Source organism: Hemitrygon akajei, chromosome 7 (genome assembly GCF_048418815.1).
Source record: "Hemitrygon akajei chromosome 7, sHemAka1.3, whole genome shotgun sequence".
In the NCBI taxonomy this organism is placed as follows: Eukaryota; Metazoa; Chordata; class Chondrichthyes; order Myliobatiformes; family Dasyatidae; genus Hemitrygon; species Hemitrygon akajei.
Window position 1 is genome coordinate 160297916 of NC_133130.1, and position 26237 is coordinate 160324152.

The window sequence follows — 26237 nt, forward strand, 5'->3', positions numbered from 1 at the left end:
AATTCTGCTCCTATGTTTTACAGTCTAAGGCAGTCCTACATTGAGTTCAGTGTTAACTGGCAATTCCCGCAATGCTCCTGTTGCCAAACTGTATCGGCCTTTGTCATTCCTTTGGGTTCATCAGATGCGTGGAGAGGAGGAGCTTGCTACAAGGGCAACAGCGTGCTTTCGATATTGTACAGTCCGGACTTGCATATTTAGATAGCTAGGATGCAGCATCCGTGGTTGACCCTGATCAACAGAGGCTTCTGACTCCTGTTCTGCTGTATTGTGGGAGCTCCAGGGGTTCGAGTCAGTGAAGAAGGAGAGGTAATGAATGAGAATGCTGTTCAAATTGGTGAGGAACCCGACAGTGATAATGTGCACGGGCAGGGGGGGGAACAGTTGTATTGCAGTTGACCACAGAGATACACTGTAGACAAGATTATCTAGTCAGTGGGTGAATGGGAACAGTTAGAAGGTGAGAACATGAACAAAAGACTGTACGAGGTTGAAATGCCCAGCGGGTCAGGCAGAGCAGGACTTGTAACTCCCAAAGCAAACACAAGGGTGGAAAACAATACACCAGTTACTCAACAATGCAGAATTCAAGAGCGGTCCAGATGTCTGCAACTTGCCCAAAAGATTGAGGTGCTGTTCCTCACTGTTATAGGACTGATAGGTCAGAGTGGGAGTGACATGAAGAATCGGAGTGGCAAGCAAAGAAAAGCTCAGCATCACCCGAAGGGCAACAGGTTTCTCCAACGTCGAGGATACCACATTGTGAACACCTAAAGCATTACACTAGACTAGAAGGTGGACCCTGCCTGGCACCTTTGTGGCTTAAATGTTGCTTGCTACTTGCCGGGGCATTGCTGCATTGCAGTTCTTGATGGTTTACCTGCCAAGGAGTTGCAAATGGATCACTGTGCACCCTGCTTACAACTGAAAGGTTAAGGACGATGCAGCATGACATAATTCAAGCCTTGGGCACCGAGAACATGGGCTGGAATAATTGACCTCTAACAACCACAACATTCTTCGGATAGACACCTAGTCTCTAACCTTGTTATCCCTCCCAAAGAAGACTTTTAGTTTTAAATTTGTTTATTATCATCTTTGAACCTACCTGAGTTTACTTAAACAATTAAGTGAATACCAAGTATTTTAGTAAAGAATGTACAAGGGGGAATATTAGACTGGGTGTAGAGATTTACCAGGATGCCGTCTGGACCAGAGGGCATGTGTTATGAGGATAGACTGAGTGAGTTAGGGCTTTCCTCTTTGGAGCAGAGGAGGATGAGAAGTGACTTGATAGAGGTGTACAGGATGATAAGAGGCATAGATCGAGTGGCTAGTCGGAGGTTCTTTCCCAGGGTAGCAATGGCTAATTAGATTCAACTTTATTGTCATTGTGCTGAGTACAGATACAAAGCCAATGAAATGCAATTAGCATCTAACCGGAAGTGCAGAAGAATAGTGTTATTTACAAAACAACTGCAAATAAAAAGTGCTACAGCATACAAATAAAGAAGTACTAACACAGTACAATACAGGCGCAAAACTGCTTAGCGTTGTGATGTGAGGTTCAGCAGGGTCACAGCCTCAAGGAAGAAGCTCTTCCTGAGCCTGCTGGTGTGGGACCGGAGGCTCCTGTAGTGCCTACCGGATGGGAGGAGAGTAAAAAGAGGGCATATTTTAATAGAAGAGGGCATAATTTTAAGGTGACTGGAGAAAAGTATGGGGTGGGGGATGAGAAAGGTAATTTTTTTTTGCAGAGGATAGTGGGTGCATGGAATGGTAAATACATTAGGGACTCTTACATAAGCACATGGATGATAAGAAAATGGTGGAAAGGGGTAGATTGATCTTAGAGTAAGTTAAAAGGCTGGCACAACATTGTGGGCCGAAGGGCCTGTACTGTGCTGTAATGTTCGATGTTCTATGCTCTGTTATTAAGATGGAATACAAGATGGAAAAAACCTGGGAGGAAAAATTTTGTTACTGGCCCATACAGAACGTTGCTTGTTCCTCTGCCACAGAAGCTGATGAAAGGCTCATCTTGCACAACCAAAGTCTATCTTCAATACTTGGCAGACATTACTTAAATACTTATTAGCCAATACTAAGCCAGAATATAGCAGATGCTGTAACGGGGTGAGAAAGAACGTTTCAAGATGTACAGACTGATTTGCCGTCCTTTCCTGCAGCATACGAATGCCATAATACTCACACACAAATTGATCTGCCTGCAGCTTGTTCAAAGATGCAGTAGTATGTGTAATCTGCACAGCTCCAATCAAAGCAAAGATGTCCTAGTCATAAACTCTGCCACTATGCACGTACGAAAACACAAGACAACCATTCAGTATCAGGATATTAAATAATGTTCCCCAAAATGAGACAGTAATAATATACATACATGTGAAGGGCCTAGAAATTAAACTACGGTACTGCTTAAATCACTACCTTGTGCAAAGAGTGGAAAATTGAATAGGACGTGCAGGAGAATATTTATGAGGGCTTTTCCACAATGTATATTATTCCTAGTAGTCCTGCCTGGAAAAAAAGCCACATGCCTCCTGGACAGAGAGAAATGACAGCCATACAGGACTTTTCACGGAGCACTTTTACAGCTCATAATGAATTTTTGAAGAGCAGTGAATAATTTAATGTAGGAATTGCGGCAGCCAATCTCACACAACAAACTCCCACTTACAACAAAAATCATTTTTAAAAAAAACAAATAATGCAGTAATCCTCACATCACCTCTGATCTGAACCCAAAACAGAATTTACACCTTTCCATCCCTGTCTTTACTGCTTACAACTAAATTGTTCTTTCTTCCACCCCCCCCATGTCAACTAGAAATATTGACAGTTTATATCTTTCCACCGATACTACCTGAACTGCTGAATGTGCCCAACATTTCTGGTTTTGTTTTAAGATTTTCAACATCTGCAGCTTTTTATTTCTTTCATTTACTGTCTTGCAGTGAAATCAGAATTGGAGAAATGCAAAAGGCAGGACATCCAGGAGAACTCCCTTCTGCAAGGAATATTTTAAACTCCCATATTACCCAAGAAATCAAAGTAATTTAACAGCTTAGCTGAAATACAAGACTTCTGTAACACAGAACTCCTGCGCTGCTGCACAAAAATGATTGCACCGATTATGAGAATTAAGACCCCGGAATACGTCCCATGTCATCCTGGCTGAGTTAATGACAAATCCCACCATCTCAAATAGGAATTCAAATTTTAGTAGTTAAACAAATCTGTAGCATTTAAAAAAAAAATAACACTGATTCAGTAATAATAAACATTAAAGATTAGTCTGTCACAAAAACTTATCTGGTTCAGGGAAGAAATCCTGCCCTGTCCAGTTTCTATGTTACAGACCCAAATCTCAGGTGAGTGATACTTGTTACAAAAGCTTACTTTACAGCTCAATATTTACTGTGGACTTGGTAACATCTCCATTTTACAAAGTTACAAAAGAGTGAACTTAACTGAATACATATTCTGCTTTTGTAAATTGATCGACTTTTTACATTAAACCTTTTCGTTAGTGAAAGTACTATCCTGCCATTACTAGCACCAGGAAAACAGAGGCACACGTTTAAAATGGGAATATAAGATACGTTTAATACATACGTCCTTCTTCAATTATTTCCTACTCTATTACACCCCGCCCCATTTCACCTTTAGTCAGTACTTCAATTGTCCGCGTCCAAAGGCATTTAAGAGGTACAGAACCAAATACATAAAACAGATAAGCCACGATATCAATGAATTGACGTACTATGTGAAGCTTCAGAACCGGTATCGCTGTTCATTCATAGACCTAATCGGAACTTTTACTAAGCGTCTGGGATTCATTAATTGCCAAGTTTTTAAAAATGAATTAGAAATTAATAAGTAATAATTCAAACACTCAAGCTCTTTGTATCACACCAAGGCCAGCTATGGTTAGATTGAAAGACATCTACATTACATGCATATAGACAAATACTTATCAGCACATGGGTCAGAAGTAAGAAGGGAGATTGGTCAGTGAAGCCCCTTCCAGAATAAAGAATAAGGAAGGCAGCACCATTGCCCAGATACTGACCTGACTCACTGGAACCTGCCATATTTACACCCTGCAAACTCCTTCACAACGCCCAACCCGGAAGTGCAACACAACTCCTTACCCACCCTTCGATCTTCGACCTTTCTCACCTTGTCACCTCGGCCTCCTGCAAAAAATATGCAGCTGTACACAACTTAGTTGCATTTAAGAGTGAGGAAAACACGAATCACGGTCTAATATTGAAGTTTCTATCTGCGACAATTGTGGGAAGAGTAAATAAGTTAAAAATCAAAATACTGACCTTCCATTATTGTGAGGGGCACGCTCTCCTTTTAACTTGAGTTTTTTAAACCATTCTTTTAGGGACATAAATCATTTTAATCGTTTTATGAGCTCCATCAGTCCTCGCTTAACAAAAGTTGACTAGTATAAAAAAATGAACATATTTTCTAGTTGGCAAGCGCTTTTGCCCCGCACAAACATGGAGACCAAGAGTACCGTCCTATTGCTGATTGGATTAACTGATGCGTTTGTGTCACAGAGCTGCAGGGTGATAAGAGAAAGATAATGCCAATCAAGGTGTTCACCCCGCCTTCTGTTCTATTTAGGTTGTAGTACTGTATGTTTTGAAGCTTAACTTTTGGTCCAGCGGTGGGAAGGTAAAATGTTGGGGTTTTTAGGACGTGCTTTGGTAAGTTTGAACAATCATGTCGTATTTGTTTTAGTAGCCATGTATTTGTACCTCATTATTACGTTGTCATTTAACTGGGTTGCCTGGAACTTGAAGTCCCCGTGGAAATAAGTTGTGTTGGTCAGGGAATGGAGGTCATACTTTGTGTGAACTTGCTTATCTGACTCAGCCTACCTAAGAGTAGGAGGGCCTGTCGCGTTTGTTCCCTGCTGGAATAATATAGTGTCTTTCATGGTGAAACAGTCCGTAAAAACTGTCTAGATTTAACAAGGAAGAATGAACGAGGTTGTAGGAGTGAATGTATTGGGAGGGGGATGGGGGAATAGCAGTGATCATAAAATGATAATGACTGCATATCATAGATATGCGTTTCCTTAGTGAGTTTAAGTTTGGGTTTTTTTTTGTTAGGGTCATCTCTCATTTTTCTCCCCCCCATTCTGATTTCGTTTTTAGAGCTAAGGATTTGTTTAGGAGCAGAGGCCCTTCCTAGTTTATTTTCTCGTTCAGCAAAAAGCCACATTTCTGTCCTCGACTTCAGTTGGTTAATTCCAATCTAGACTTTGTCTTTGTGTGGACTTTGGACTAAAATAAGATAAAAGTAAACATCCCTTCAAATGTCTCTTGCCTCTCCGCCCTAATTTGGACGTGACCAAGTGTCTGGGGAGAGATCCAGGCAAACATTAATGCTGTGTGTAGGCAATTCAGCTCCTTAAGGATTGAAGTGACTTACTTCCACTCTGGCTTTGTAGGTTCTGATGTGGCTAATGATGCCAGTATGGGAGTTCCGGCAGTTGAGACAGAAAGAGTCTGAGGAGACGGCTGGATAGCTTGTGAGGTGTTGCACGCTTTCTGTTACTTACACAGGGCCCCAAATGTATGACCTTGAGATTTCCAGCACCATCCCTAGTGTCCCTGTGCTTTGAGCTATGGTGGGTCAGATGTCCCCAGTAGTCCATGGGAATGTTGCACTTTGAGGACTGTGAGCTCATGTTTCAGGCACAATTTTGTACTTTGAGCGGGTGGTGTGAGGGATGTTGAAATTAAAGATTCACATGTAAATTCTAAACCAAAGACTTTTAATCTCTGCTTCAGATTGACAAGTCTCTAGAACAGGTCTCTGCTTTGTTGTCACTCAGCCAAAAGATGGTGTTGTGCCTAATAAATCTTTATTTACATGCGAAACTGCAATGCTGCATGTTGTCTGTACACTAAACTTGACTCAGTTACAAAGGTTGCACAGTTCTGCCCTACCCCATGAAGGGTACTTAACATTTGGATACTTGCAATAAATATTTGCTTTTGAAAATGCAATCTCTGTTAGCATGAAGACGGAATTGTTTGGCTTAACAGCTGACTGGGTACAAGTAGAATTTTTGGAATGACATTCAGCTTCATGTGGGCTGCTATCGGCATCATCTTCAGGATCTGAAAGGCAACATATGAATTTAAGGTTCTCCTCTTGATGGCATGCCCTGAATTGGGAACACTGTATATTTAAAAAAATCGCCCCTAGTGCATCAATGAGTGTAGAATCCGGGGAGAGTTGATGGGAATATTGAGAGGATAAAATGGATTAGGATAGGATTGATGTAATTGAGTATGAAATGATTTGTTTTGAAGGACCTGTTTCCTTATAGCACTCTAGTTTTGTCAAATACACAGTGTACAGCAAGAGCCCACGGACTTCTGATTCTGAGGTTTGAGTCCTAGCAGCCAGGCCAAGCTGATATCTCTTCATTTCCATCTTTTGTTTGGTGTAAATACTTAGCATCAGTGGAAAGTGAAGCAGTTAAAGTTTTGGTTCAACGAGAACTGGAAATGCTTAAAAATGAACAGGGCCTTATGACACAGGGAAAAGGGGACGAGTTGAGAGAACAAGGTGAACGTCTGTGAAAGAATGGCCAAAATGGGCGGATTGATGGTGTTGATGCTGGTTGACAAAGGGGGCAGTGGTCCTGAAGGCCACTCTCCATTAGCAACAAGCCTTAATACCCTCTGTCACCCAGCACCAATGTCCTATCCCAGAGCTTCCCATAGTTGTCATTCCCCTCCCCCTTCTCTGCAACTTTTAAAAAGATGTCTGATTATCAACTGTTCCTGGTTCTAATGAAGAGGTATTGACCTAAAAATGAATGTGTGGCTAGGCACAGTTCAAATGGCATCTATAAATTTGCTGACGACACAGTTATTGTTGACAGAATTTCAAATGGTGATCAGGAGTGAGAGATGTCAGCCTGTTGGGTGCTATCACAACAACAACCTTGCACTCAGCATCAGTAAGGCTAAGGAATTGATTGTGGACTTCAGGAAGGGGAAGTTGAAGGAAAACACACCTTATCGAGGGATCAGAAGTAGAAAGGATGAGTAGTTTTAAGTTCCTGTGTGTCAACATCTCTGAGAATCTATCCTCAGCACAACATATTGATGCAATTGCAAGAAGGCATGGCAGCAGCTATTTATCATTAGGAATTTGAGGAGACCAGGTATGTCACCAAAGATGCTCGCAAATTTCTACAGATGTACTGCGGAGAACATTCTGACTGGTTGCTTCACTGTCTGGTATGGAAGGGCCTCTGCACAGGATTGGAAAAAGCTGCAGAAAGTTGTAAACTTGGTCAGCTCTGTTATGGTTACTAGCCTTCCCAGCATCCAGGGCATCTTCAAAAGGCGATGCCTCAAAAAGCTGGCATCTATCATTAAGGACCCCCATCGCCCAGCTCATGCCCTCTTCTCAATGCTTCCCTGAAGGAAGAGGCACAGGAGCCTGAAGGCACTCAACATTTCAGGAACAGCTTCTTCTCCTCCAGCATCAGATTTCTGAATGGACAATGAATCCATGAAAACTACCTCTATTTTTCCCCACTCTTTGCAGTTCTTATTTAATTTAATTTTTGTAAATAATTTACTTACTGTAATTTATAATTTTTTCTTTTTATGTATTGCACTGTACTGCTGCCACAAAACAATAAATTTCACGACATATGCCAGTGATATTAAACCTGATTCTGATTCTGAAACACTAACTGCTTCACTTTCCACGACAGTTGTTTCTACAATCTTCCGGTTTTTGCTCTTCAGTTACAAATCCCATTTCCAGAAAAGTTGAGATATTTTCCAAAATGCAATAAAAACAAAAATCTGTGATATGTTAATTCACGTGAACCTTTATTTAACTGACAGAAGTACAAAGTTACTGACCAACTTAATTGTATTTTGTAAATATACGCAAATTTAGAATTTGGTGGCTACAACACACTCAACAAAAGTTGGGACAGAGTTAAAATAAGATTGAAAAGTGCACAGAATATTCAAGTAACACTGGTTTGGAAGACTCCACATTAAGCAGGCTAATTGGTAGCAGGTGAGGTATCATGACTGGGTATAAAAGTACCGTCCATCAAAGGCTCAGTCTTTGCAAGCAAGGATGGGTCGTGGCTCACCCCTTTGTGCCAAAGTTCGTGAGAGAATTGTTAAGTCAGTTCAAAAGGAACATTTCCCAATGCAAGATTGCAGAGAATTTAGGTCTTTCAACATCTACAGTACATAATATTGTGAAAAGATTCAGAGACATCTCAGTGCGTAAAGGGCAAGGTCGGAAACCACTGTTGAATGCGCGTGATCTTCGAGCCCTCGGGCGGCACTGCCTAATAAACCGTCATGCTACTGTGACAATTATAGCCACCTGGGCTCGGGAGTACTTCGGAAAACCATTGTCACTTAACACAGTCCATCACTGCATCCAGAAATGCAACTTGAAACTGTATTACGCAAGGAGGAAACCATACATCAACTCTATGCAGAAACGCCGGCAAGTTCCGTGGGCCCGAGCTCATCTCAGATAGACCGAAAGACTGTGGAACCGTGTGCTGTGGTCAGATAAGTCCACATTTCAGCTAGTTTTCGGAAAAAATGGGCGCCGAGTTCTCCGTGCCAAAGATGAAAACCACCATCCTGATTGTTATCAGCGAAAGGTGCAAAAGCCAGCATCTGTGATGGTATGGGGGTATATCAGTGCCCACGGCATGGGTGAGTTGCTTGTGTGTGAAGGTACCATTGACTCTGAGGCGTATATTAGGATTTTAGAGAGACACATGTTGCCATCAAGGCGACGTCTCTTCCCGGGACGTCCATGCTTATTTCAGCAGGACAATGCCAGACCACATTCTGCACAGGCTACAACAGCGTGGCTTTGTAGACACAGAGTGCGTGTGCTTGACTGGCCTGCTGCCAGTCCAGATCTATCTCCAATTGAAAATGTATGGTACATCATGAAGAGGAGAATCAGACAACGGAGACCACGGACTGTTGAGCAGCTGAAGTCTTATATCAAGCAAGAATGGACAAAATTTCCAATTGCAAATCTACTACAATTAGTATCCTCAGTTCCAAAACAATTAAAAAATGTTATTAAAAGGTGATGTAACACAATGGTAAACATGCCTCTGTCCCAACTTTTGTTGAGTGTGTTGCAGCCATCAAATTCTAAATTTGTGTTTATTTACAAAATACAATTAAGTTGGTCAGTAAAACTATTGAAAATCTTTTTGTACTTTTGTCAGTTAAATAAAGGTTCACATGAATTAACATATCACAGATTTTTGTTTTTATTGCATTTTGGAAAATATCCCAACTTTTCTGGAAATGGGGTTTGTAATTTAGAACTGTAAGAACCCGAGTGCCTCAGAATAACTAGTAAAACATGATTCCCTTTTAAATATTCATGTCAACATGTGTGACAAGTTTAATCGTCAGCTTCTTTCGTTTGCTTGCTCTTAACTTGTAGGACCCATATCCTTGATATTCGAACTATTCAGTTTACAATTCAACAGTCATTGTAAAATAATGACTGAACAATTCTGTCCAACACATAATTATGCCAACTTAGTTATAGAGGGTTTCCGGATTAAGATGACACTACCGAAGATGTACAACAATTTACTGGTAAATCTTAAGACAAGAGATTCAACTGAAAAATGTTAGTTTTTGAATTAAATTGTGGTGAACTATCTTTACAGACAGTGAGGAGGCAAGCAGAGGTGAGATTGGTTTGGGGGATAAGCCGTGCTGGGGCATTGCGAGGTGCAACACGCTCAATCTGGGGTCGCAGATGGAGTTGGTATCGCTGTTGGAGATGGAGTGAGTGATTTGGAGAGGAGTCAAGGGGGAAGAGTTTCGATGTCTGTCCACCTAACCCGGGTGCAAGCGCCAAGTTGATTTGGTGAGATGGAGAACAGGCTCAAGTGTATCAGGGCTCCAGGATCCAGGTCCTAGAACGTGGTACTGCTCGGTGCTTGGACAATTTAAATGTCAGTCCAGATAGACTGGAGACCCAAATGTTGGGTACAGAGGCGATGGTTGGGCTGATATCACTCACTCTCCCATTAATGTTTATTCCTTACTCCATGGTGCTGAGGCTGTGAACTCATCTAGCTGCTGGTGTGATGAACAGGGGACTGAGGCTTCGGGCCTACTCCAGATGCTCCAGGAGTGGATCTGGGACTCGGTCCAGTTCAGGATGCTGTTGGCTTGCATCTATTGTTTGCATGATGTGTGCTTTTTTTCCCCCCTCTCTCTCCGTCTTTCTCTGCGCAGTGGTTTTTGGTCTTTTTATTGGGTTATTCAGGTCTCTTGCTTTGTGGCTACCTATAAGCAGACAAATCTCAAGGTACATAATTTAAACATTCTTTGATAATATGCTTTGAAAGGGCAGACTGTTGTATTAATAGTAGTTTGAATATTTCAAACTAGATTTAGCTCTTTGCATACTGGGGCATACATGAAAGGAAAGGGCAGCTAATTGTAGATTGACCATACTGACATTTCTCTTCAGCCAATTCTCCCCACCCCCACTCCCACATTTGTTATCTGAGCAACAGCTGCGTCCTCATTAGTGGCTATAGAGGTCGCTCTCACAAGCTGAGGTTTGTGTTTAGTAGGTTGGCTTACTAGGTGCAAGAATAGATTTTTCCTCTGTATTTCAAGTCAGGCTGGCAGTCCTAATCCTACCATTGCTTCCATTGCTCTTCCATTGTCAGGGAAATTCATCCATTGACAATGTTTCTGATCAGTGTTTGAAAATAATTTACTGATTGGCAAATGAAGACAAAAGGACAGACAAGCTCAGTCTAAAAATGTTCAGGTTGTTCTCTTCCTTCACTCCATTTGCCTAATTTGTTTCTAAATCATTACTCTTCCCAATCACATTGTGGAATGCAGAATGAACCCAGGGGATGTCTGGAAATGCATATGTAATGGAGGAAATTAAAATAAAATGGTTGAAGGGTTGATGTTATTAGTTTTATTAGTCAATCAAATCCCGAAGGCATGAATTAGTTCTATGCCATCTAGTGCCTCTGTAAGGTAAATGTTGATTTTGTTTGAAAATTGCCCTGGTTGTGTTCAATTCACACAAAAAAGGCAGGCCAAATTGATTAAAGTTAATTGTTGTGAGCCTGCCCTCCATCATCAGCCATGTGTCTAACAGGGCTGTCAGGTGGCAGTTACAGTCCAATAATTTGTTCACTAATTGCCCTTGAAGAACCCAAGCAGGGCAAATGCAATCCACAAAAACCTTGGTCCTGTTAACAAAAAAGCAGCACAAATGCGATCCAGTAACAACTGCCCAGTCAGCTTGTTCTCAATTGTCGTTGATGCAATGGAAGCTGTCATTGTTCACCAACAATCTATTTACTGGTGCATAGTTTGGGCCTGGTCTTGGTGTAAGCATGGGTGCAAAGAGGTATGTTGCGGGGATCCAGTGAGAGTGATTGCCCTTAACATCAAGGTGGCATGTGACCACTATGGCTTAACATGCACTGGTAAAATTGTAGACAATGGGTGTTAAAGTGTACATCCTCCATTGGTTGTAGTCATCCAATGTACAGAAGATGGGTTTAGTTGTCACAGGTTGGTCGTACCAGCCTCATGACTTTGCTGCAAGAACTCCGCAGGGAAACATCTCCAGCTGCTTCATCAATAAACTTCCTTTCATCATAAAGTCAGATGTGAGGATGTTGGTTGATGATTGCATAAATGTTAAGATCCATTTGTATCTCCTCAGTAGACAAAGCAGCTCGTGCCTGTGTTACGTAACCCCGTAACCAGGTAACTTACCAGCAAAGATAGCGGGATCAGCTGAGTCGGATGCTACTATTTTCAAACGTTTTATTCAAAAAGGGGCACAAGCGTATGGTTAATACAAAACATTCAGATCACATACATCGTCAAAACTCAATCTAAAACACCGGTGTAATAATAATCAATCAGAAATAAGCTCTACAGTTGTCTAGGGGTAATACTGAGTCCAATTGAAATATAAAGAGTCACTCAGAAGTTTGCAGGCTTTTCCCTTTTGGGAACCGCTGGGGTTTTCATGTTGTAGAGAGAGAGAGATGATTTAGAAAGGATTAACACTTGCCCGTTGTCTTTGCAGAGCAAATCCTTGGAATCAGGGAAGCAGGCTTCCCCGTTGTTAGTTAAAAGCAGTCTTTCGTTGGTTCTAGCCACAGATTCAACACTTGGAATCTAACGCACGTGGCTTCCTTCAAAATGGCTTCCCGCTCCCACGGGAATCGGTATCGTGCTTCCTTGGTGTCTCCTTGGTGCGTCTGAGGGTTCCCCCCCTCAGACCCTCCTTTATACTTCTTCACGGGATCGCAGGTGTCAATCAGGTTGCAGGTAATGCGATCTCTCTCTCTCAACCAGCCCACTTTGCCCGAGGGCTTTTCACGTGGTCTCCATGAGACAATAGTCAATGTCGCCTTTATTCTGCTTCTTGGGAGAACGTGGTCTTCCGCACGTCTCTCTCTCTCTCTCTCTCTCTCCCATTTTCCTGTGTCTATTCAGCACGTCTCTTTCTCTCTTGGGTCAGTTGACCCCCCCTCGACTAGGGCTCTTGCGATCCTCACAAAGGAGGGGGCCGAGGGCATAACACCTGCTTGTAGTCAGACCTAGGAAAGACTTGGGCATGCACTGGCAAGTGGCAAGTAACTTTTGCTCCACAATAGTGCCAGGCTTTAACCATCTCTAGTAAGAGAGACCCTAACGACCTCCTATTGGCACTCAGTCCCTTTAGCAGTGGCAAGTCCAGTCACATAAATAGAATGGCTTCAAGAGCAGATCAAAGGTTGCATATCATGCCCCAAATGACTTGCCTTCACGACATCCCGAGGTTTTTCCACCATCTACAAATCAAGAGCATGGTCAAAAGAACTCTCCACTTGGCAGGATGTGTGCAGTGCCAACTCTCAAGAAGCCTGACTCCATCAAGGGCTAAGCTGCCCTCTTGATTAGCATCCCAATATTCTAACCTTCCACTGGCAGTGCCATCAATAAAATATATTGCATTAACTTTCTCAGGCTTCTCCAACAGTACCTCACAAACCTGCAACTTCTACAACTAGGAAGAGCAAGGGCAGCAATGCCACAGGAACACCACCACCTGAAGGTTTCCCTTCCATTAGCACACCATCCCAGCTTGAAAATATAACACCAGCCATTATTCACTAGTAGCTCTAACTCCAGAAATACCCAACCCAACTACACTGTGGGGCTACCTTCACCAGAAGGAGCCCAGCAGTGTAAGAATGTATTTCATCACTGTCTTTTCAAATATAATCAGGGATGGGTAATAAATATTGCTCTTGTCAATGAGTTTCAGACACTTGAGTTTCAAAAAAATTGTACTAAATACTTCACAAATGTGTAGAGTATGTGTCACCTTTGTCTTAGTAGATAATATGGGTTCCTCTCTAGCTGAGACATAAATTGTGACAGTGAAAGAGAGATCCCTGAACTGGTACAGTGGTGGAGGTATAAGATTTCTGGTTAGCAAACCCATTGGCACTTGTATGCAAAATTGGTTGCATGTTACCTAGAACGACTCAAAAGCACTTGATTTGCTCTAATGTGCAATATAAATTTTTTTAGATCTTTGGAAGGAATCACTTGAACTGAGGGTTTAAAATTTTCTAAAACCAGTGAGAATCATGTATGAGTTTGCCACATTTTTCTTCTCTCACAACTCAAAATTATCAAGAGAATAGGAGACAAAAGAAAGTTTGTTTTCCTGATTTCCCCCCCCCCCCCTTCCCCTGAGAAGGAAGGCTCCTAACAAGAGTTAACTTTATTCACCATATACATTTACATTTGTTAGGAATTTGCTGTGGTGCATTGGTTCAGGGCATGACACGCAGCAAAAGACAAAGTTATAAAATTATAAAATATTTAAAAAATTATTTAAGAGAAAAAATAAAGTTGGGGCAGATCTGCAATCTGGTGCCTTCTCCAAGTGCTGTGCTTCATGTGGACAGTATAGCAATTAGAATTTGTTCCAGTAGTTTCCTGTCTTAAAGTAGCTCACATCAGTACCAATGACACCCGTGTGCCTGGATATTCTTCTTTTGTTCAGACAAGTTGAGGTCTTCTGCTTCACTGAGTGGTTAGCAGGCAAAGGTTTTGATATTGTTCCAAAACCCCATCACGTGAGATCGATAGCAATAAGGTACAGGAGTAAACTCAGTATCTGTAGAGAACAGATGAATTAACTTTTCCGGTGTAGACATTTTAATTAGAACTTCATTGCCTGATGAGGACGGTTTTTTGAGTTGGAGAATACCTGCTATAGTAATGGGCTTGGCTCACACTGAGGATATGAAGCTAAGGCATCGTTCTCCTCATTGATTGGAGTTCTTAACCCATATTTCCAAGAAGAGCCAAGCAGCCTACTTTTATACTGAGATTCTCTGATTTTTCACACCTTCATCTTTTTAAAAGTTTACAACTGGAATTTAAAGTTTGCAGTGGAAGTTTTTAGCCACATCTCCCATGAGTCTGGACTGTATTATTACTGGCATTAAAATATTTGGAACTCTTCTTTCGTTTCATTTTATTTTTGTTTTTGACAGATTTAGGACGAGGAAAGAGAAGGCTGTTAAGCGCAGCCTTTAATGCATGTGTGTGTCATTTCAACCCCAGATTAACTGCTCTGGAGTGGAAAGAAAGCAGGGCGGGATTAGAGGGGCAATGCTTTGACTTTTATGTTTATGTTCCTACGATGGATAGAAAGAATTCCCAAAAGGTACAGTATAATTTATTACAAATCAACATTTTCTGAGAACAAAGCAGCTGCCAGTGCTTGCCTACTAACACAAAACTATCATTTCATTTCCCTAACATGCTGCATATTAGCTTGCAGAGCAGGGTTAAAGATCTATGTTCTATATCTGGGAGATGCTTCAGATAAGTTAATCGGAGTTACAGTCCTATTCTAGAATATCCATTCAAGTTGCTGCTTATTAACCACAGATCTTTAATTTCCTCTCAGAGAATTCAATTTTGTAGAGAATCTCATATTCTCACTTGCTTACAAAGGTGATGAGGCAAGGTAAAAATTTTGGGGATGTTTACAATTGTTTTTAGTTTGTACAGATGTTTTCTTTTCTCTAGGTGGTTATTATGAGGTGCAATATTTATTCTGACATTCAGTGAAATGAAACCTGAGATCCTGTCTATGCTGTATGGCTTGAACACAGGAGCCATTTGTCAGCAGCTGTTGTCTCCACAATGTTCAATGTCATTGACTGATTTAAAATCAAATAAAAATTCAAATCCTTGCAGGTTCTGCATAAAGTAAGAGTTCACCAGGTTATAAAGTTTTCCAAAAGTAGTAATTTTTTAATACGCCTCCAAAATCTCTGAGCTTTTCAATTGTGTCTCACACATTCCCAGTTTTCAATGCTGCACCAATGGCTTCGGTTGTCAAGACCAGACACAATGAAATTGCTTCCTGTACTACAGTCTTTCTGTCTTGGTCTTTCCTTTGGTATACTCCTTAAAACCTACAGTTGCTCTGATCAGGATTGTAATCACCTGTCCCTGTCCTAATGTTTGTCATATTTATTCTGATAATTATCTTTCTATGTTAAAGCAACAATGTGATTGAGAGTTTTTTTTTATAACTTGCTACCTAATCATTATCAACACGAGTGAATCTGCAGATGCTGGAAATAAATAAAAAACACAAATTGCTGGCAGAACTCAGCAGGCCAGACAGCATCTATGGGAGGAGGTAATGACAACGTTTCGGGCTGAAATCCTTCATCAGGAGTGAAGTAACATGGGATGGTCGAGGGGGGATAAGAAGTTGGGGGAGGGATGAAGTAGAGAGCTGGGAAGTGATAGGCTGGAGGGAAATGGGCTAGGGAGAAGGTGGAGAATTATGGGAAATAAAAGAGAAAGAAAGGTAGGGCTGGGGGGAGAGATTATAGTGAGGGGGGGAAAGAGAGAGAAAGAGAACCAGACTAAAATAATAGATAGGGATGGGGGTAAGGGTGGGGGGCAGGGGTATCAACGGAGGTCAGTGAGTTGGATGTTCATGCTGGCAGGGAGGAGGCTACCTAGGCGGGAGATAAGGTATTGCTCCATCGACCTGCGTGTGGCCTCATCTTGATGGCAGTTGACTCGCAGGTGAAGTGGTGCCTCACCTGAAAGGACTGTCTGGGGCCTGGGATGGTGGTGAGGGAAGAAGTGTGGGGGCAGGTGTAGCACTTCTTCCGTTTGCAGGGATAACGGAAGAAGTGCTAAGGGATAAGGTTTGCACCACTTCACCTGCGAGTCAACTGGGGTGATATACTATATCCGGTGCTCCCGCTGTGGCCATTTATACATTGGGGAGACCCGCTGCAGACTGGGAGACCGTTTCGCCGAACCTCGGCGCTCAGTCCTCCAGCAGTGGCGGGATCTCCCTGTGGCCACACACTTCAATTCCACAGACCACTCCCACTCCGATATGTCTGTCCATGGCCTCCTCTACCGTCAAGATGAGGCCACACGCAGGTCGATGGAGCAATACCTTATCTCCCACCTAGGTAGCCTCCTACCTGCCGGCATGAACATACAACTCACTGACCTCCGTTGATACCCCTGCCCCCCACCCTTACCCCCATCCCTATCTATTATTTTAGTCTGGTTCTCTTTCCCTCTCTTTTCCCCCCTCACTATAATCTCTCCCCCTAGCCCTACCTTTCTTTCTCTTTTATTTCCCATAATTCTCCACCTTCCCCCAGCCCATTTCCCTCCAGCCTATCACTTCCCAGCTCTCTACTTTATCCCTCCCCCCACTTCTTATCCCCCCTCGACCATCCCATGTTACTTCACTCCTGATGAAGGGCTTCGGCCGGAAATGTCATCATTACCTCCTCCCATAGATGCTGTCTGGCCTGCTGAGTTCTGCCAGCATTTTGTGTTTTTTATTTTTTTTTACCTAATCATTATCTTGTTTTGTTGTCTAGATCAAACCTAGCGCACTGAGGTCTGGCTGCTTAGTGCGGCCCATTGCGCCAACAAAGTTGCCTGGGCGATACCTTGCCCACCAAAAGTCTTTACCACGTCTGCCTGTTCCTCCTCTCCAACAAACTCTGGAACGCTACTTGCTGACATTGGAGCCTATTGTCAGTCAAGAGGAGTTAGAACACACTAAAGAAATAGTGAAGGAATTTGCTGAAAAGGGTGGAGTAGGAGAGAGGCTTCAAGCAAGCTTGGAAAGAAGAGCAAGGAAGACAGAAAATTGGGTACGAACTAAGATTTAATTATTTTTTTACTCTGTGGAGATTAGAGGAGTGAGAGTGATTGAAAGCACACAAGAGCCTGAGAGGAATTGACAAAGTGAATATGGAGAGAATGTTTCATCTGTGGGAGAACGTAGGCCCATGGATCACATTTAAAACAGAATTTGAAGGAGTTGACCGTTTAACACAGAAAGGTGACATTTTCTCAGTGGATTTAATCTTTGTGAGTCTCAGCCTCTGCGGATGGTGGAAGCAGAGACTTTGTATGCTTTTAAAGCGGAAGATAGATTCTGGGTAAGAAAGGTGCAAGGCTGCTGCTCGTGGACTGAAATACAGAGATGACTTTTGAGTAAATAAATGGTAAATTTGTAAATTTATGTGCTAAGTGCACGGAACCTCATTTTGCATGTTTTTTTAAATGTTTCTTGATTCTCTCTCCCCCTTTAAGTGTTTCATCAGTTTGGGGACTAATTCTGCCTTAATGCAGTGGAACTCTCAGAGCCTGAGTATCTATTTTGGGGGTTGGGATGGTGGTAATAAGGCTACAGATATGGGCAAAGAGGAGGTTAACTCTCCATTGCTGGAAAGCCTTACTCCACTTGCAGTCTAGATAGATATTTGAACCATGCCCCTTCCAGTCTACTTTCTCATTTCTTTTCTGTTCAGCTTTCTGAGTGGTGGCTGAGGACCGCTTACCTGGAATACAGACTTCCTGTGGTAATTCATTCCAGTCCCGGCGTGGTATTGCCAAAACAGGATTATCACGATCGTCAAGGACAGCTCAGGTAATGGTGTGGCAGTGGACTCGTAGTAGGATTCAAGTCAGGTTTACGTCTGCTCGTGGCTTACGTGGGAGGAAAATCACTCTCTTCTTGAGCACTTTTCTGCTTTTTCTTTGGAAAGTGTTGAAGAGTGGGTTGTTTAACCTATTGTGCTCCCCCTCAATAGTTTGAAGGGTATTGACTTCCTGTTCTTTGGTTATCACCCTCCTTTTCCAAGTGCATTGCTACTTCCCTTTTGATTATTATAATTGAATGAGCTTTCTAGATCCTAACAACCTGTGAAGTCTGTTTCCTTGCCTTTGTTCCTTCCACCAGTTTGCTTAGATCTACAATAGCAGATGATAGTTGATTATATTAGAAGCTGTAAATGTTTCCTGTTCTCATTGGCCACCATGATCTCGTTGCAGCGTGAATGAACACCGGAGGGGAGTACTGGTAGACATGAAGCAGTCTCTTTATTTGACAAAAATCTCCAATAAGCTGACAGCCTATAGAGTCATGAGAAAAAGAGAGACCCTTTTGGAGCAAGAAGCCTGCTCAATCCAGCAATACACGACATTTTACATGCTAAAGATCAAAGAAAATTCAGGACAATTCGAACAAATCCATATTTACAATGCTTCCTTTGAACTACTTATAACAGTTTCAAATGCCTGGATTTTCCCATCATCACACCCAAAATACAACAGTAATTAACACTGTTGTATCCATGCAATGGGATATTGATTGGATTTATGCATATGTGGACAATTAGTTACGTACCTGTTTCCTGGTCTGTCTGGTCTGAATTTCTGAGCTGCATTTTCAATTTAATCTTCTATGCATATTCAGATCTGAAGGCTAGTGGCTGAAGTCAGTTAAAGTTAATTGCTACACGTGCTAACCACAAAAATTGCTCTAACAATCTAAATTTTTATTGCCCAAGTCCTGATGTCTGTCTTTAATTTGTAAAATGTTACTGTCTTCACTGGAGCTCTCGGATAGCTCCGTGCCTATAGCTGAGTTTGGTGACACAAAGCAGGTTTGATTCCTGATATGATTTGAGTTAACAGTCTCTATTGGAGTAAGGGTAGGATCCTGCATTTAGCTTTAGCTAGACAAATCAATCACAACTCATCAATTGAACAATCTGTATAGTAAGTCTGCCTGTGGACAGGACATTGGTCAGAATTCTGTCTGGGAGAAAGAAGTTTAGGGAGGGTATTCCAGAACTGAAGGTATAACCATTAATGGTGGAGTCATAGCAGTTTGGGAATAATATGCAAGAAGCACCATCACCTTGGAAGGTTGTACCATTAGGGGAAGTCATAAAGAACCCACAGAGAGATTTGAGTAGAAGAGTGTGAATTTTTAAAACTCTGCTATGGCCAGAACAAGAGCTAATGCAGGTCAGAGGGAGTGTAGGGGATTTGCTATAAACTAGGATGAGGACAGAAGTTGTTGGAATTAAAGTGCATGTCAGATAAAAGATGAGTGACAGTAACACCCAGGCTCACAAAAACCATTTAGCACGTCAGTGTGTTCAGGAGCAGGATTGATCACGATCCCCAAGGGTATGGGATTTCCTGTATATGATGAGAACATTGTCTTTCTTGCTTCATTGATTTGCCAGTTTTCCTGTAAAACTATAGAAGTTGTGGGGATGTGGCTGGGAGTCTCCATGCCCAACCCTGCTTTTTAAAAGGGGTGGCTGTTATCTCACAGAAGTATGGGGATTTCAGGTATGCTCTGAGGCTGTGTTGTAATCTGGAGATATGCACAACTTCCACAGCTCTCAGCCCTTTCCCTGAATCTATTATTGACTATGGACAGCTCATTGGCATAGTCACAGTGATTGAAAGGCCAGGGAACATGACACACTACCTTGAACCTTGCAATGGAATGTGGATAGTATCAGTTAGGAGTAAGGGAAAGGATTAGAAATTGGGCTTAAACTCCAGCAAAGTGGTAATTGGACTGCCAGCTTCTACTTCAGGCCCCTCTACGAGAGATGGTTATTGTTTTTTCTCTCACCTCACCACTACTTAGATTACTCTTTGTGGACACAGTCCATTAATTGTGTTTTTATATATTATATAGCGATGTTAAGGCTCCTTCTTGCATAGAAACAAGTTCTTTGGTCTAAATGATCTACAAAACCATCTATATTCTGCATTAACAACACACACAAAATGCTGGTGGAACGCAGCAGGCCAGGCAGCATCTATAGGGAGAAGCACTGTCGACGTTTTGGGCCGAGACCCTTCGTCAGGACTAACTGAAAGGAAAGATAGTAAGAGATTTGAAAGTAGTGGGGGGAGGGGGAAATGTGAAATGATAGGAGAAGACCGGAGGAGGTGAGATGAAGCTAAGAGCTGGAAAGGTGATTGGTGAAAGTGATACAGAGCTGGAGAAGGGAAAGGATCATGGGACGGGAGGCCTCAGGAGAAAGAAGTGGGGGGGAGCACCAGAGGGAGATGGAGAACAGGCAGAGTGATGGGCAGAGAGAGAGAGAGAAAAAAAAACAACAACTAAATATTGTCAGGGATGGGTAAGAAGGGGAGGAGGGGCATTAACGGAAGTTAGAGAAGTCAGTGTTCATGCCATCAGGTTGGAGGCTACCCAGCCGTGTTCCTCCAACCTGAGTGTGGCTTCATCTTGACAGTAGAGGAGGCCATGGATAGACATATCAGAATGGGAATGGGACGTGGAATTAAAATGTGTGGCCACTGGGAGATCCTGCTTTTTCTGGCGGACTGAGCATAGGTGTTCAGCAAAACGGTCTCCCAGTCTGCGTCGGGTCTCACCAATATATAAAAGGCCACACCGGGAGCACCGGATGCAGTATACCACACCAGCCGACTCACAGGTGAAGTGTCACCTCACCTGGAAGGACTGTCTGGGGCCCTGAATGGTGGTGAGGGAGGAAGTGTAAGGGCAGGTGTAGCACTTGTTCCGCTTACAAGGATAAGTGCCAGGAGGGAGATCGGTGGGAAGGGATGGGAGGGACGAGTGGACAAGGGAGTCGCGTAGGGAGCAATCCCTGCAGAAAGCAGAAAGGGGGGAGGGAAGGATGTGCTTGGTAGTGGGATCCAGTTGGAGGTGGCGGAAGTTACAGAGAATTATACGTTGGACCTGGAGGCTGGTGGGGTGGTAGGTGAGGACAAGGGGAACCCTATCCCGAGTGGGGTGGCAGGTGGATGGGGTGAGGGCAGATGTGCAGGAAATGGGAGAGATATTCTGTATTATCCTTCTTTGACCCATCTTCATTTCTCTGTTTACCTTATTTTCCCTGTCAAATTAGTTTAAAACCTTCCCCAACAGTCCGAGCAAACCTCTCTGCAGGAATATAGGTCCCAATGTGATTAAAGAGCAACCCATCCTGCTTGTACAGGTATCTCCTTCCCAGAAGCATCCCAGTGAGCCAAAGAATCTAAAGCTGTTCCTCCTACATCATCTCTTTAGTCATGCATTCATTTAACCTCTCTTCATCCTGTACATTCACTCTCCTGTGGCACTGGAGATAGTACAGATACACGAGGAAATCTGCAGATGCTGGAAATTCAACCAACACACACAAAATGCTGGTGGAACACAGCAGGTCAGGCAGCATCTATAGGGAGAAGCGCTGTCGACATTTCGGGTGAGTCCTGACTAAGGGTCTCGGCCCGAAGCGTCAACTGTACTTCCTATAGATGCTGAGTTCCACTAGCATTTTGGGTGAGATAGTACAGGTATTGCTTTGGAGGTCCTGCTCGTTAATCTGACTTGGCAAAACCTCATCCTCTCTTCACCTCTGGTGCTTCTTTCCATGTACCCCACTCCTATGATGACGAAATCAGGAACCCACTAAAAGTCTCCAGCACATCTGCCCTAGATATGAGACCCAAAATGGTTGGTGACAGTTCTGACTGTAAAACAAAAATACCTCAACATTATTAGGCTCGTGTTATAACGCAGCTGGAGGTAACAGAATTTCATCAGAACAATATGCACCAACATGCAGCACATTAATATTGAGACCTGTTCTGGAGTAGGATACGCATGTAGTTTTAATTATTAATATATGTAGTTATAATTAATTGTCTCTTCAAAACAGACTTGGATGGATTAGAAGGGACTAAAAATGTTTGACCAGGATAATCTGGGGCTTCAAATAACGGGATTGATAACTACAGTTTTTATGTTTGATTGTATTTGATAACTGAACACCTGCCTTGTGCAGAGAGTTCCAGCGACTCACAGCTTTACTGATTTTGTTACGTACCCGTAGCGGTGTAAATGAACCAGCAGCAATAGACCACGCCTGGAGTCTGGTTTTGATGTTAAAACCACTATCTTTATTGCTATCTACTTAATATAGCAACTTAAACAAGAATAATCAAAAATTAACTATGTTATGAGTATACATATGTGTAAATATAACTCCCAAACTACTGAGCTTGGGTTGGGGGGGGGGGGGGTAACCAGGTTTAAAATCTTCAGATGGTAAAGCATGAAAGTTCAGTTCATCCACAGATTAAATGATGTGAGAGAGATAGTTGTAATCCAAGGTGAATGTCGAGAGAAGGCATTTACGTCGTATTCCACAGGTTCCATGGTGGTGAAACAGGATAACAATTGCCTTAGGTTTTATCCGTCTTTGTTCCAAATCCACTTACGAATTATCACCAATAGTAGCTTATCACAGGGGTACAATCTTCAAAGGGATCTACCACCCGGGCAAGGGTTAACACATAGGTAGATTCCACAAGGTTGCCCCAATCACACAACGTGATAGCCACTTATCAATGTGCTGGGTCGATGCTCAACCCACCCTTGGGGGGACTCGAAAGTTCCAACCAGTGACCCCTTACTCACTGGCTTCCTTTCATTGTCTGACTCCAACTGCGACTGACTGTGTGTGAGTGAGTGTCCTTGTTTAAATCAAAACAAGCTGCCGAGTCAAATAGTTCTGCCACTCTCTCTCTCTCTCCCCCCCACCCTCTCTCTCCCCCCCCACCCTCTCTCTCCCCCCCACCCTCTCTCTCCCCCCCACCCTCTCTCTCCCCCCCCACCCTCTCTCTCCCCCCCCACCCTCTCTCTCCCCCCCACCCTCTCTCTCCCCCCCTCCCTCTCTCTCCCCCCCCTCCCTCTCTCTCCCCCCCCTCCCTCTCTCTCCCCCCCTCCCTCTCTCTCCCCCCCACCCTCTCTCTCCCCCCTAGTAAGAATCAAACAGGAGCTGAGAAAGCCAGCGGCTGACGTCACTCAGGCACTCTCTTTTAAGAATGACAGTCCACGGCAAGATACACCTAGGGGTTCATCATAATTCAAGCTCCCCAAGTCTGTCCAAAACAGCCAACATTGTGCTATGAACATGCCTTTAGTTCTGGATTCTCCAGCTAGGGCAACCAATCTTACATCATCCAAATCGATCCTCTCAGATCACATTTCAATGAGTAATCCTGGCCAATATTTTTATTTACTAATAAATGCTTACCCTTCAACCAAAATAGTAAGAGTACCTGGTCATTATTGTATTGTTGGTTATAGTACCTGGTTCAGCACAAATTTCCTGCATTACAACAGTGAAAAGAATTCAAAAGGACCACATGGTTCTGGCAAATGGGAGAAAATCTACAGATGCTGGAAATCCAAAGCAACACATGCAAGATGCTGGAGGAACTCAGCAGGTCAGGCAGCATCTATGGAAAACAGTAAACAGTCGACGTTTCAGACTGAGACCCTTCATCAAGACTGGGGGAAAAGATGAGAAGGTGGTAGGTGATAGATGAAACCAGGTGAGGGGGAGGGTTAAAGTAAAGAGCTGGGGAGTTGACTGGTAAAAGAGATAAAGGGCTGGAGATGGGGGAATCTGATAGTTGAGTTCAGAACTCTATGGAAGAAAGGGAAGGGGGAGGAGCGGCAGATGGATCATCTCACTCTGGTGCTCCTTCCCCCCTTTCCTTTCTTCCATGGTCTTCTGAACTTTCCTATCAGATTCCCCCTTTTCCAGCTCTTTGTCTTCCACCAATCAACTTCCCAGCTTTTTACTTCACCCCTCCCCCCTTCCAGTTTCACCTATCACCTTCCTCCCCTCCCCCATCTTCTTACTCTGACTTTGCGTCTTTTCCCCCGGTCTTGACGAAGGGTCTCAGTCTGAAATGCTGACCGTTTACTCTTTTCCATAGATGCTGCCTGGGCTGCTGAGTTCCCCCAGTATCTTGTGCCCGTTGCATTGGTTATGGAATGCTTCGAGATATCCTGAGAGCATGAAATGAAAATCCGTTTGTATGTGATGGCGTGGTCTCAGTTCAAACATTAGTAAATAAAACTGCCCAGGGAAAGCAGTGGCTGTACCTGTCTAATGTGTTCTGTCACCATTTGCAATTGTTCAGTCCCAATCTTCTCTTCCAGATTTGCTGCCAAATTGATTGCTGGTGTGCTGGACTTTAAATCCATGATTGACAAGTAAGTTCAAATTGTGACTTCACTGAGGAATATAAGGAAACCGGTAAAAAAAGAAAATACAGATTCTTAATACATTTTCTTTTTACTTAATAAAATATTCCAGGCACTTTACCATAAATTAGAGTAAAACTTGATATTGAGTTGCAAGTGGAGTTATGGAGAGGGCTGGCAGGTCAGACTGGTAGCATTTATTTGAAGGAGACGAGCAAGCTGGAGAAGTGTAGAGAGTGGTAATTCCAAGCACATTTCCCTGTCTGATGTGACAAGTAAAGCTAATCTTTAAAACCTGGACCTGCTAGCCAGTGGTGTAGGTGTAGTGGTATCAGCACCAGGCTTGGAGGCAAATGGTCCCGGGTTCGAATCTGTTCAGCTCTTAATCTGCTCTCCATCTGTGCTGGGTCAAGCTAGCTTCACGGACTCGTAAAACAAAAAAAAACAGACAAGAAAAGATGCGCCACAAGGCATAGCGAGGAATAGTAATAATAATAACCTGGACCAGTGAAGATACGGAATCAGTAGTAGAAATAGTGCCGGTATCTTGGCCTCTGTGAGGTTGCAGGCATTGCAAAGTTAGAAAGGGTCAGACTTTAAAACCGACACTCATTGGCCACTTTATTAGGTACAGGAGTGGAACCTGGTGTGGGCTTTGGCCACAGTAGCCCATCCTCTTCAAGGTTCGACGTGATGTGTGCTCAGAATTGCTCTTCTGCACACCACAGTTGTAACACATAGTTACTGTTGCCTTCCTATCAGCATGTACCAGTCTAACCTCTGTCATTAACGAAGCATTTTTGCCCACAGAACTGCCACTCACTGGATGTTTTTTGTTTATCTCTCAATTCTCTGCAAACTCTAGAAACTGCTATGCATGACAGTCCCAGAGGACCAGCAGTTTCTGAGATACTCGACCACCCCTTCTGACACCAACAATCATTCCATGATCAAAGTCACTTAGATCACATTTCTTCCGCATTCTGATGTTTGGTCCGAACAACTGAACCTCTTGACCATGTCTGCATGCTTTTATGCATTGTCTGATTAGATATTTACATTAACGAGTAGGTGTACCTAATAAAGTGGCCACTGAATGTCTGGAAAATTTTGCACGTTTGTAGTTTTTGTCAGATCATTCTGCCTTGTAATGAATAAACACTTTGCTCTCTTGTTCCTTTGATCAGTGAGACCCTTCCTGTGGAGAGTCTAGGCGGGAGCCCCCTCTGCATGAACCAGTATTACCAGATTCTGTCATCCTGCAGGATCCCAGGTTCTAAAAGTGATTCGTTTGTCAACTATGCCCAAAGTAAAAAACCAACCCATGTAACAATTGTGCACAACTTCCAGGTAGGTTGGCTTGCATTTGCTTGAGTGTGCTAAAGAGTTTTAAAGTTCTCTTTGCCCATGTTTCTGCCCTGAAGTAACATTTATTTCTTTTCTGTCTCACGTTGCAATTCAAGGTCTGTCTAATTCACCTTGTATCGTGGGGCCACCAAGACGCAATAATTAGCTGAAAACAAACCACAGGAACGAATCTATTTTTTTAATATAAATCACTGACCCAGAAATAAGAGGGAAAAGCCCCACAACACGCGATGCTGGTCAAATCCAGCTACATTTTTTTAAAACAATTGTCATGAGAGTTTAATACCCCATAATTCTGCCATCAATCATTAGCAAACTGATGGAAAGTCATACCATCAGTGCTACCAATAACTCAC

At 42.9% G+C, this 26237-nt stretch overlaps 2 protein-coding genes across 5 annotated transcripts in view; one reads left to right on the forward strand and one right to left on the reverse strand.

Annotated features, from left to right (window-relative positions):
* The window catches only part of ptpa (protein phosphatase 2 phosphatase activator), a 66911-nt gene extending 62736 nt beyond the window's left edge, over nucleotides 1-4175 (reverse strand). Inside the window, exon 1 of the mRNA XM_073052348.1 lies at nucleotides 4094-4175. Coding sequence (XP_072908449.1) covers nucleotides 4094-4115 — 22 coding nt within the window. The 5' untranslated portion in view covers nucleotides 4116-4175. The remainder of the gene's footprint in view (nucleotides 1-4093) is intronic.
* Nucleotides 1-26237, forward strand: part of crata (carnitine O-acetyltransferase a) — a 63753-nt gene that overhangs the window by 7874 nt on the left and 29642 nt on the right. The window contains exons 1-6 of one of the 4 annotated variants that reach the window (XM_073052340.1): nucleotides 4631-4745; nucleotides 14651-14823; nucleotides 17036-17314; nucleotides 17978-18096; nucleotides 24469-24522; nucleotides 25701-25863. In XM_073052340.1, the coding sequence (XP_072908441.1) occupies nucleotides 14800-14823; nucleotides 17036-17314; nucleotides 17978-18096; nucleotides 24469-24522; nucleotides 25701-25863 (639 nt within the window). In that variant the 5' untranslated portion in view covers nucleotides 4631-4745; nucleotides 14651-14799. Of the gene's footprint in view, nucleotides 1-4613; nucleotides 4746-14650; nucleotides 14824-17035; nucleotides 17315-17977; nucleotides 18097-24468; nucleotides 24523-25700; nucleotides 25864-26237 lie in introns of those variants that run through there. The other 3 variants (XM_073052341.1, XM_073052339.1, XM_073052342.1) reach the window with 3 other exon arrangements.